This window comes from Aquila chrysaetos, chromosome 12 (genome assembly GCF_900496995.4).
Source record: "Aquila chrysaetos chrysaetos chromosome 12, bAquChr1.4, whole genome shotgun sequence".
Classification (NCBI taxonomy): Eukaryota; Metazoa; Chordata; class Aves; order Accipitriformes; family Accipitridae; genus Aquila; species Aquila chrysaetos.
In genome coordinates this window covers 17049232-17061587 of record NC_044015.1, presented here as the reverse complement: position 1 = coordinate 17061587, position 12356 = coordinate 17049232, and the positions used below count along the sequence as shown (strand labels likewise).

Here is a 12356-nt window from a genome sequence, read left to right as displayed (position 1 = left end):
ATCAACTAGTAGCCATTTAGTTAGTTAGGTGATAATGCATTGTAAATGAGGTTCTATTTGTTTGTTTAAAAAAAGACTCAAAAGGGACTAGCTATATACAGCAAAACACAACAGACAGATAATAGTAGTCGCTATGCTCTTAATGTAAGAGCCTCCAAAATTAATAATATATAGAATACAACTGACTGATTATATTGGGCTAGGCTGGAGGAGGGGAGAATTTTCTATTTCCTCTTATTTCAGCCAAAGTAAATAATCTGATAACAGAATGCCCTTTAAACTTGGAACTCGGGAGGTTCTGAGGGGAACAGTGTTCAATTAGTTTAAATGGTTCCATAAGCTTGTTGCCTGGTTTCACTGTAAAATGATAAATCCTGTCCTCTTTACTGATGTACAGTATGCCAAACGGAAGTAGAATTCTGCAAGTCTAGTGTTAGGGTATTTGGAAAACTAAAATAAATGCAAATAGTGTTTTCAGTGAAATAACTTGCTACAAAATACCATGGACACCAGGCTTTTGTGAATACCTTTGAAAATCCAGTTAATTATTTACAAAAGTAATACTTGGGGAGTTTTCACAGGTGGTGGAAACTGTTGATGGAGACAGTAATGAAGATGAGATTTAAAAGCTGTTTTTTCTTCCTAGTTATGATGTGTTCAGGCAAGCTTTTTGCAGAAGGTAAATACACTGAAATCTATTGTTAATAAATGTACATTGAATCTAGAAAATGCAGTCTAGGTAACAAGTGTAATGTCTTTCATATATTTACCAAGAGTAAACACTGTTTTTTAAATATAATTTTGTTGTGAGGTGGGTGATGATTATGATTCAGCTCTTGCTGTAGCTTAGGGCTACAGATTCATATCTAAGCTTCAAAGCTGTAATATTGAAGTGTTCAGATTTTTATTCAGAAAAAGTTTCTTTTGAAATGTATTTGAGTGGTTTTAAGGTACTTGTACAAATTAGATTTTGTACTATTAAAACATTTTATATATTGAAGTGTTTTGGCTTTACCACAAAGCAAAAGAGTGAAAGTTAAATGGAACCTGCAGAAGCTAGTCTGGGGTGGTTCTGCATTTCCTTATCTCTATTTTCAGCATTGCTTAAAATTCCTGGGTTTATATAGCTTACATACCACTTGAACTGCAAGTTCACAAAGCTGTGGACTGTATATGAGGGTACACCTCCATTAATTGAAAAGGTGTCCCTTTTTTTGCATTTCATTTTGTATCTGCTAATGTATATTTAATTCCAGCATATTTGTTGCAACTACTTCTGTCTTCACTAGTTTTCTCCTTATGCAAAGCAGTTGAAATTACACTTATATCCTTTGGAAAGCAAAACAAAAGGTATGTAGGTAGCAGCCATTTCTGTCTTTATTTCTGTCTTCATTACCCTCAGGTTTGGGTTTCTTTTTTTTTTATCTAGATGTGATACCTTGGCTGTGTGAGGAAGGGAATTATTAAAAAAAAAAAAAAATTATCTTGGCACTTTCTCTTTAGTAAAAATACTAAACTGGCAGAAAATTCTAGTAAATACAGTAAATTCTAGTGCTGTTGAGTGAAGGAGCAATAGTTTGTTATTTAGGTTCTAATATGTGTAGTGTGAATACAGCAGTGCCAAATTGTGGGAAAATTCTGCCCTATTATACTAAGTTTCATGGATGGTGATTCAGTTTTAAAAACTTGATTCTTCAGGTTGATTGCCTTGTAATGCCATGGAGAGAATTTTTGAGACTCAAAGGATAGTTTTATAAGAAATAGAAACATAAGTATTGCTTTTTGGTTTGGTTTTGGTTTTTTTTTTTTTAATAAATTAATGTCCTATACAACATAACTCCTTTTAAAGGTTTTCTGCTATTACTGGTTTGTGTGTTGGGGTTTTTTTAATTGCCATTCTTGTTCTTTCCTTAACCTCCATTTTGTCTATCTTTTCTGTTGACTCTGTTCTTAAACTTGCTGAAGAAAGGGAATTTAACTCATATGTCGCCTCCTAGAAGTTTGTCATACTGTTCTCATAACGTTTGCTGAATTGAGGAGCTATGGCATAGCTAATCTTGACACTGTTGCCACTGGATTTTAGAGCAGGCATCAGTATGTTTATGCAGCAAACGGTGCTCATGCTTACATCTTCTGGGCTTAAATAAAGAGTCAATATTTATTTATCTTTTTGCAGATAAACCTTGTGATTTGCCACATATCGAAAGTGGAAAGATTGCCCAGTACTATTATAATTTCAAAAGTTATTATTTCCCTATGCGTAAGGAAAAAAAACTTTCCTATTCTTGTATGGTTGGTTATACGACTGAAACTGGGACTCAAGATGGAAGAATAACTTGTACAGCAAAAGGATGGTCTCCAGTGCCACAATGCTACAGTGAGTTAGGTCTCTTAATCTCGTCACTTCTTCTAGCAGGAAACTTTTCCGGCTGGATTTCCTGGAACATACAGGAACAGAAGCTACATAACAGAAGGGATAAAATGTGTAAGTTAGGACAACAAGGTGAAATTAATCCTTTATGTACATAAACTACATATGTTTACATATGGAATATTTTTACAATAATACATATTTTAAGGGCTTTTACAATGTAAGCTTTTATAAGAATGCCAAGAAAGTTGCCCAGTTTCCTTATTTTGGGAAAAAAAATACATAGTTTCCCCTCAGAGGTATACCTTCTAGAGCCTCCCTAGCTCTAGATTCCTTGGTTGTCGTGTTCCATGTTATTACCATTGGTTTGATGATTGTGGTAGAGTTTCTTCAATAGGTCAAGAAAACCAAGATTAGATCAGGATAGCTAAACCCCTTCTTTTGCTTATCAGAAAACAAAAATATTCCATTAATTCTTTCTTTCTAACCAAGCTATCTCCTTTCATTTAGAAAAATGTAACAAGCCTGCTTTGGAAAATGGCTTTTTTTATGGTACAGAAATGTACTTCAAAATACATGAGAAGCTTCAGTACAAATGTAATCCAGGCTACCATACTCCAAGCGGTGGTACTAAAGATACAGTGCAGTGTCGGCCAGAAGGATGGTCCTCCCAGCCAAGCTGTGCTAAAAAATTTGGTAGGATTCTGCATTTTTCTCCTTTCGAATCTCTTATATGTATATAAGTCTACTGTCCTTGCTGTACCTGTAGGGCCAAGCTGCCTATGTCAGGTTATCATCTGAGTACTCCTAAAGCGGGTTCTCGGCTGTACCTCGTGGGAGGAAGTGGTCGGATTTCACATGCTGCTAGTTTTGTGAATTGGTATAGATAAAATTATATGTAGAAGGAATCAGTATAGATTAAATTGCATTGTTTCAAATAAATCTATTGCCATCCAAACTTTCTTCCCAAATGACACCTGGAAAACTTGTGTAAATTACTGCATTTTAAATTATTCATTATTTGCAAAGATTTTGCCTTGGATATGACCACTTCTAAGGTGTATCTAAAGAAAAATTTAGATTGATAACTTGAAATGAAAAGAGCAATTAATATTATGCATATGCTTTATTTGTTTAAGAGTCATGTCAGGTACCCAATTTACATCACGGCAGCTACTTCACAGCCCAACAGGAGCTTCGACTGAATGAAACACTACTATACGAATGTGATGTGGGTTATCGTACTGCAGGAGGAAACTCTACAGAAGTAGCAGTGTGTCTAACACATGGGTGGTCCCTTACTCCAAACTGCACTAGTATGTAACAGGCTGGAAAATAATTCTGTTTGAAATGCGATTTATTCTACAAATGAACAAAAATTTGCAAAAAGGCTTTTTTTATAAGCTGTTGTGGGGGTGGAGGGGAAGCCTTCCTCAACTGGTTTTCACTGTTGTGTGTTTTCTTCCTAGAAATAACTTGCACCTCTTTGAGTGCAATAACACATGGAGGTTTCTATCCTGTGAAGGAAATCTATGAAGAGGGAGATGTAGTTCACTTTTTCTGTGAGGAAAATTATTCTGTCAGTGAATTTGACCTAATTCAATGTTATTATTTTGGATGGCATCCAGACCCTCCAGTGTGTGAAGGTACCTTATTTTTATAGTATTACTATATCAAATTCTTGGTGAAAGACTAGCACCTTCTTTCATTAAATGCTTTCTGAATACAAAATAGAAATATGCTTTTTGTACCAGTTCACAGCCTAAGTAGAAATCAAGTGTTAGCTGAAGGGCATGTAGCCAAGGTAGCAGGGAGGAAAGGAATGATAATTGGTATTAATTATCAGTGGACTCTAACAATAGAGTAGATACTGTCTCTTGCTGTTGTTTCTCTGGATGTTGTATCCTGGAGAAGCAGGAGTCAACAATTACAGGGAAGTTGTTCAGCCCCTGAAGCTCAAGTTAAACCAAGTTCAGATTACATGAAGGTTTAATCAAGCATTTTTCATCCTGCCTTGCGAGGTGGGAACATGCCTCTTGAGAGGCATTAAAAATAAAATTTATAACAAGTTCCTCCTGAGCATGGGGATTGTGGTACTTTTCAGAGCTTTACAGCCTCACCAAACTACATGTTTTCAACAGGATTAACTAGAAAGGTCATCCTGAGGACAGAAACACACCTTTTGCAATTACTATCACTTTGCACTCATTGGGGGATAATGCATATTCTCAGAAAAGAAATTTTCAAAAGAATGAAAGGTCTAGTGAACCAGATGAGATCTAGTATACAGCAGAAAACAGTACGAACATTTAGGTTAGCTGAAAATTTATAATATTGTTCAACATACCTTGATGGTCGTGGGTCATTGGCTTATCTGGATATTGCCCCCTTTATGAGGATTACTTCTGAGCTTTAGGACATCTCACTGCCTCGTGGTAACAAATTCTCTGCTTTATATACAAGGGATGCTAGATGTTGATGATAGAGGATGGGACAATCAATCATTCTTATTGATTTAAGGTAGATCTATGGTATCCATTTCCAATATATTTTTATAGGAATTTTTCTTGTGAAGCATGTTTTCTAAAGCAAATTTAATAATCTTTGTGTGGGTGGTGCTTGAGATTAAAAAAAAAATTATATTTAACCTTGAAAAAATACGGACAAGTTAAGCACAGTTTTCAGTAAAATTAGTGCTTTGTAATTCCTTTATAGCTAATCTTGTAGAAGACTATGTGACTGAGTATGAAGATGAAGTTCATCTTCCTTTCCTTGAAGATACTGTAGCTTTTAAAATGCACTAGAAGCTCTCAATTAAATGGTGTGTGTTAGGATCCTAGCTCTGTATTTATTCTGATGACACAGCAGGAATTTTTCTTGAGTGAGCGCAGAGAAGGTGGGGTGCTCAGGTGAATGAAAACATGGCCTAAATCTAGTTTTGAGGATACAGTAATTGTAAACTTAATTTGGGGGTAGGAAATGGTCTATGATTATTGCTGCTTCTGTAGCATTAGAATTAATACAGAAGATGCTTTTAAATATTATATCAATGGAGGGTATGGGAAACCTCTATTTCCTCAAGTCCTTTAAAGACTATTTTATTAAGTCTATGTGGAGAAATTACAAATTTGTTTATAGCAGTGCAATAGCATAATACTTCTATTTCATATTTGGTGAACATAAAATCACTTTTTTGTTCTGGTCTCCCATTTGGTTAAGAAAATGGGAGTAAGCAATTACTCTGGCCCAACCAAAAAAGTCTTTTGAGTGATAGGCTTGCATGTTGTATAGTAAAATTAATTGTGTCCATCGTTTTGATTAATGAGACAACAATATGCATTTTTTGTTTTCAGATGTAAAAAATAAATGTCCTCCACCACCGCTTCCTCCTCACGCCCATATCACCACAGTTAAAAGAACATATCACAATGGAGACAAAGTTCGTATACAGTGTCAAAGTACCTTTGAAGTAAGAGGATCTGAGGAAATCTGGTGTGAAAAAGGAAAATGGTCATCACCCCCTATTTGTATTGGTTAGTAGTTTTGTGAAGACTGACTACTGAACAGAAATGATTCTTCAAACAATGCCTTAATTTTCTGGACAGCCTTGGTTTCCATATTTGCAAAACTGTTTATGTCGTCCTCTGTGAAAATGCTTGAGAGGTAAAGTGCTGCATAGTTTGCAGACAATCCATTGTTTACAGATTAAGGAGAAAGGATGAGCTAGGTGAATTCAACTGACATCTGTGTTGTGTAGTTCTCCCCTGGAATATTGCTTTTATTACATCTTACAATGCATCAGTGTCTGTCTGTTTTGGTATTTGAAAATGAGTTATTTCTGAGAAAACTGGTTCTACGTTTCTGCTATGGTTATAGGAACTATGGATAAACAGGCATCTGAGGCACCACCATCACTCGAGGCAGATGCAGCAATAAGGGCAAGCAAAACATATCACAATGAAGATACAAGTAGGTGAACATTGCTATTCTATTTAAAAGGCACTTCAGTACTCTCCAATGCTATTTATTATAGGCATTGTATGACTACTGTTGCTACTCTTCTGCTGTAGTACAGTTCCTTACTCTTGAAAATGTTTGCATGTGCTACAGATGTCAGTGTAGCAGTCTGAATGAATGAAAGGCCAGTATTGCTTGTTTCTAGTGATTATAAAGTATGCCTATAAGCCTGCTGTGTATTTGTAATTTCATTTCATATGTTATCATTTACCTTCAGTCATTCTGTATTCTTTCTGTTAATGTCATCTGAACATGCAAATTCATGAGTATTTTGGTGATCGTTTGATTAACAGTTCCAGAGAGTTTTCTTTTGTTTATTTTGAACGACATATGGGTTAAATGTTTCAACCAACAAATAAAGACCATCTCATCACAGAAAAAGAACTAATCTATATTGAGTGTAAACTGGTAAGAGTCAAGAGTGGAATTAGATGAGGAGTGTAGATGGAAATAGAATGCCTGTCTGCAATTCAGTAAGGCAAGCATAGAGTTTCTGAAAATGAAATTTTAAAAAGAAATTATATTGGTTTACATTTTATTTGTATGTAAATTTTTTGCTCAGTCTATTATTAGTCTGATACTTTCACCAGTGTTAACATTGTTTTAAAGATCTAATTACCCATCTCCCTCCTTGTATTAGAAATGCAGCAAGACTGTACCTCTCCACCTGTGATTAAAAACAGTGTTCTCTTTGGTCCATTATTGACAAGTTACAAAAATGGTTCCTCGGTAGAATATGGTTGTCAGCGTTACCATTTTTTGGATGGACCTAGTACTGTTTACTGTGAACAAGGAAACTGGACAGAACAACCAACTTGCTTAGGTAAGTCTTGTAAGAAAAAGAAAGTTTTGTCGTATGTAATATAGAAAAGTAAAACTGGAAAGAACTTCTAGGTAATCCTTTCCTGACCACCTTTAATAAAGATTCCAGAAACATGAGGGTGAACCAAAATCAAATATACCTAGGCCATTCCTGCTAGGTGTCCTCTGGCCTGTTCTTACAAACACCCGATTAAATAGATTCCTTGGTTTTCCTGAGTGAGCTATTCTAGAACATAGCTATCCCTGTTACCTAGGAGGATTCTCTAATTTCTTTCTCCCGTATTCTCCATTTAGTGAATTTCTTCCTGTTCTTTGATAGATGTTTAGAAGGATTGACTGCAGCCGTTGCCAAAATGGCTTTCAGATATGATTAATAAGGAATACAATGACTTCTTGGACTTTCATATTTAAACCTTCAGCCCTTGTTTTTATCATGTGTCTTTGTATCTCTTATTTCATTCTGGACTTTCTAATTTTTCCATGTTGTTCTTATGTATGTTGTTCAAAACAATGTATAGAACTCCCATTAGGAATTTACCAATACTAGAAGGAATACTACTTCTGATGATCTACAAGAGTTGTTTGTTTATCTTTCCTTCTTTCCTGTAACAAAATAATTCTATTTTACTAGTATCCTTTGTTAAATTGACTCACTTTAAGTTTGTAATCCACTGTGAAAATGCAAATAAATAACCGGTTCAGTTTTAATTCCTTATTTCTAAATGGGTAAAATGTACCTCGCCTGGATTGAAAGGTCCAGATCAGCATTCTTGGATCTGAATACCCAAATTTAACACATCCTGTGAAATAATGAAAACTCATTTCCTATGAGCGTTATTTGTCTCCTAAGCATCCAAATAACCACACCATCTTTTCCAAGTTTTCTGAGATTTCTTTTCAACCCTGACCTTATCAGACCAGAAAGAGCACATACTGTAGTTTCAGGAAAATATCCATACCAATTTGTTGTTATGGTGCTGTTACCAGAATGCGTAATAACTGATTTCTCCTTGCCTTTCCCTCAGAAAAGCATTAATAAGGGCCTCTACCAGGCAGTGATTCTTGTGGAACTTGTAGAAATTTATTTTTATAACTGTCTGTCCTGGTTTCAGCTGGGATAGAGTAAATTTTCTTTCTAGTAGCTGGTATAGTGTTGTGTTTTGGATTTAGGATGAGAAGAATGTTGATAGCACACTGGTGTTTTCAGTTGTTGCTAAGTAGTGTTTAGACTAAGTCAAGGAGTTTTCAGCTTCTCATGCCCAGCCAGCAAGAAGCCTGGAGAGGGGTATAAGGAGTTGGGAGGAGACACAGCCAGGGCAGCTGACCGAAACTGGCCAAAGGAATATTCCATACCACATGTCATGCCCAGTATATAAACTGGGGGGAGTTGGCCTGGGGGCAGATTGCTGCTTGGGAACTGACTGGGCATCGGTCGGCAAGTGGTAAGCAACTGCATTGTGCATCACTTGTTTTGTATATTCCAATTCTTTTATTATTATTATCATCATTATTTTCTTCCTTTCTGTCCTATGAAACTGTCTTTATCTCAGCCTGCGAGTTTTACTTTTTTTTTTTTTCCCAATTCTCTCCCCCATCCCACTGGGTGGGAGTGAGCTAGCGGCTGCGTGGTGCCTTGTTGCTGGCTGGGGTTAAACTACAACACTGTCCCTCTGTCAGGCTTTACTGCAGTGTAACAGTGGTTTCAAAAGTTGATGAGGTTAACTGTCTAATGGAAAGCTAGGCTACTTGAAGGGATCCTGGCACTAAATTTTAAGAAACCTGTCAGATAGCAACCAAAACAATATTGACCTTGAATAACCTGAAAAAGCCAAAGAAGAACAGAAAACTTCCAAAAGGTTTTTGGAAGATCTCTAAATTCTTTTAACAGTGACAAAACATAGAAAAAAGCAAAGCAAAGGGAATTGTCAAAACACTTCCTTAGGCTAACAGTTTAAATTTACTGTGTATTAACTACTACTATCCTCGAAGGGCTTACCAAACCCGTCAGCCAGATCTGATGGGTTAATTTTGATGGATGACTATTTTCATTATAGAAAGTCCTTTCAAGTTACAGTAAAGAAGTTCTTTTCTTCTTCAATGGTAAACCCAGGCTTCTTGTAAAAGCCAGATCTTGTCAGAAGTGTGTGTTCTGTGATTTACTGTTCCCAGTTTAGGCTTTTTTTTTTTTTTTTAATGTTATTTCAGTTACTTCAGCCCATTTCTTTACATTTGCATTCTTTTTTTTATGCATCTATAGTTCTTTTTCTTGCAAGGCCCGAAAACATTTTAGAACTATTGATTTAGATTTCTCTTTCTTGACTCCTACAAAAGGGAGCTAGGAAATCACTTAAGGTTGCTTTTTACTGAAGTATGCTTTTATTTCCTAGAACCATGCACTCTTAATGTAACTGATATGAACAGCAACAACATAGAGTTGAAATGGAGACAGGAAGAATTAATTTTCCTACATGGTGATCTCATAGAGTTTGAATGTAAACAGGGATACAATTTTGTCCAGACTACCATTCCCTCTCCCGGGAGGACACAGTGTAGCCACGGCAAACTGAAATATCCAAAATGCATTATGCAAGGTAAAACAATACTTTATTTATTGCCTTTTTAATTATCAATCTTAGACCTATTTAGAAAAAATTTGCTTTGGCAGTGCAGGCCTGGAATCTGTTGTAAATCATAGAAGCTTAGGATTCAACAATACAGATATGCACAGATATCCTTGCACAAGACAGCTATATTGTTAAATATATCCAAACATGGAAGAACAGGGGAAGGCTGTAGAAAGGAGGGAGGAGCTCTTCTCCAAGCCCAGGGAACCCAAAGCTCTGTAGAAAGACAGCTGTAAACAATTAAATGCACACAAGGGATTTGCTATGGTTAGAATTAAGCAGGAGATTGCATTCTGATCTGAGACATAATGAAGTACAAAAATATGCTATCTGAGAGCTGATAGATATCTAGTGTTGACAGGCATTTAAAGCTGCTGATCTGTTAGTTTCTTAAGCTGAATGTTTCTCAAATGTTTTTTAACATTATTCCAGCTCCTCCAGAAAAATGTGACTCTCCACCTTCTATTGTGAATGGAGCTCTTACTCTCCCACCCCTGACCTGGTATGACAGTGGTTCTTCAGTTCAGTATCGTTGCTCTGAGTATCATTTTTTGCAAGGATCTGAGAGAATCTACTGTTCTGAAGGACAGTGGACTTCACCACCAGTTTGTATAGGTAGGTGTGATAAGATAAGTACACACTCATTTCTCTCTATAATTTACAGAATCATAGAATAGTTCAGAATTGACCTTTAAAGGTCATCTAGGCCAACCCCCTGCAATGAGCAGGGACATCTTCAACTAGATCAGGTTGCTCAAAGCCCCGTCCAACCTGACCTTGACTGTTTCCAGGGATGGGGCATCCACAACCTCTCTGGGCAACCTGTTCCAGTGTTTCACCGCCCTTGTTGTAGAAAATTTCCTCCTTATATCTAATCTGAATCTACCCTCTTCTTGTTTAAAACCATTACCCCTTGTCCTGTCACTACAGGCCCTACTAAAAAGTCTGTCCCTAACTTTCTTATAAGCCCCCTTTAAGTACTGGAAGGCTGCAATAAGGTCTCCCCAGGGCCTTCTCTTCTCCAGTCTGAACAACCCCAACTCTCTCTAAATTCAGATACTTAGAATTTATAAATTGACTATTGTCAACTAGAACTTTAAGATCTCAACTTCATTTTTTTTCAGTTAGAGATGAAAGTTCTAATAGAAGCACAGGTAATTTTGTCTGGCTTTTTGTTTCCTTAAATATGACATGCCTGCGGTATCCAAAAGTACAGTGATTTCATGTATAATATATTAAGAGAATGGGAAATAATTTACAGTTTTAGTGTAGACTAGTCAAAATGATGCTATTTCAGAAATAACTGATTTATTAACACTGATTAAGTCTCTCTTCTTTAGAGCCATGTACTTTGTCAAAAAATGAAATGGAGAAAAATAATGTGCTGCTGCAAGGGTTCTATGAGAATCAAATTTACTTTTACCATGGGGATTATGTCGGATTTTACTGTAAACAGAACCATTTTGAAGCAGAATCTGGTACAACTTTATTTCAAGTGCAGTGTAAGAGAGGACAGCTGACGTATCCAAGGTGTGTTGAAAGAGGAAAATAAGTATGGACTTCAGGAAAGCCTATAGGAAGGGTACGTACACGTTCTTTATCTAGTATTAACAGCTGAATTAAGATGGTCTCATATTTTCAAGATCACTACAGTCATCTTTGAGAAATGAGTGTTCAGTGGCATTGGTGGGTCTGAGCTGAAGGGGGAGGGAATTGAAAGTGCTTTGTGGTATAAGGATTGGGAATGCAGCAGAAGGATGCAATATTGGCATACACGTGGGAAATTTAGGATGAAGGAGTTTTGTAAGGCTTACAGTGATAAACTTGAGGATCCATCACAATCTGGAGGACTTGAGCAAAGTGCCACGATGAGAAGATGCTGAGCAAGTAGTGCCCTTTGTGAGGATATTGGTGATTTTGATAGCATGAGTGCTTTTGTGACTACAGAATATAGCTAAATTGAGATTTAATTTCATGCCCTTCAAATGGATGTTAAACTCTAATTTTACAGTGAGAAAGGAGATGCCTATTATTTTGTACATCTTAACAGCACCCATGTCTCCTTTCACAGGTAAGAAGCCTCTAAAGGACAAGGCTTGAGGGACAAGAAAAAAGAGCAAGTATTAAAAAAAAAAAAAAAAAAAAAAAAAGTTTTCAAGGGATCTATGAAACCATTTAAAACCTAAAAAAATCAAGCAAGCATCTTTGTTTTGCTAATTGAGAGCATTTAAATTATTAAAATATCTAGTCCAAACACTTTGTATGATTTCCTATGACACTTAAACATAGGTACTCTTGGGGCTCTGCTTGTGAACATGTGTGACTGAAATTATGAAGAAAATTCAGGAATATGGACAATGTTTGCCTCTCAACCATTTTAGTATGTGTCCTGGTTTCAGCTGGGATACAGTTAATTGTCTTCCTAGTAGCTGGTACAGTGCTATGTTTTGAGATCAGTATGTGAAGAATGTTGATAACACTGATGTTTTCAGTTGTTGCTAAGCAGTGTTTAGTCTAAAGTC

General features: G+C 36.3%; 1 protein-coding gene across 2 annotated transcripts; it reads left to right on the top strand.

Moving 5' to 3' along the window:
• Positions 1-364: 364 nt before the first annotated feature.
• LOC115349344 (coagulation factor XIII B chain-like) lies at positions 365-11996 on the top strand. 2 transcript variants are annotated; one of them, XM_030033492.2, is made up of 12 exons: positions 365-679; positions 2177-2377; positions 2882-3067; positions 3511-3687; positions 3841-4017; positions 5725-5904; positions 6248-6340; positions 7029-7211; positions 9598-9801; positions 10267-10449; positions 11175-11416; positions 11906-11996. In XM_030033492.2, the coding sequence occupies exons 1-11, from the start codon at positions 598-600 to the stop codon at positions 11384-11386; spliced, it is 1878 nt and encodes a 625-aa protein (XP_029889352.1). In that variant the 5' UTR covers positions 365-597; the 3' UTR covers positions 11387-11416; positions 11906-11996. The 2 variants fall into 2 exon arrangements, with proteins under 2 accessions (XP_029889352.1, XP_029889353.1); XM_030033493.2 differs by lacking the exon at positions 3511-3687.
• Positions 11997-12356: the final 360 nt, after the last annotated feature.

Bases quoted from the DNA above. Each gene is read 5' to 3' on its own strand.
- LOC115349344 (XM_030033492.2), top strand. From the start codon at position 598: ATGGAGACAGTAATGAAGATGAGATTTAAAAGCTGTTTTTTCTTCCTA. The intron at 6,341-7,028 runs GTAGGTGAACAT...TCCTTGTATTAG, and splicing joins ATATCACAATGAAGATACAA to AAATGCAGCAAGACTGTACC. The intron at 10,450-11,174 runs GTAGGTGTGATA...TCTCTTCTTTAG, and splicing joins TTCACCACCAGTTTGTATAG to AGCCATGTACTTTGTCAAAA.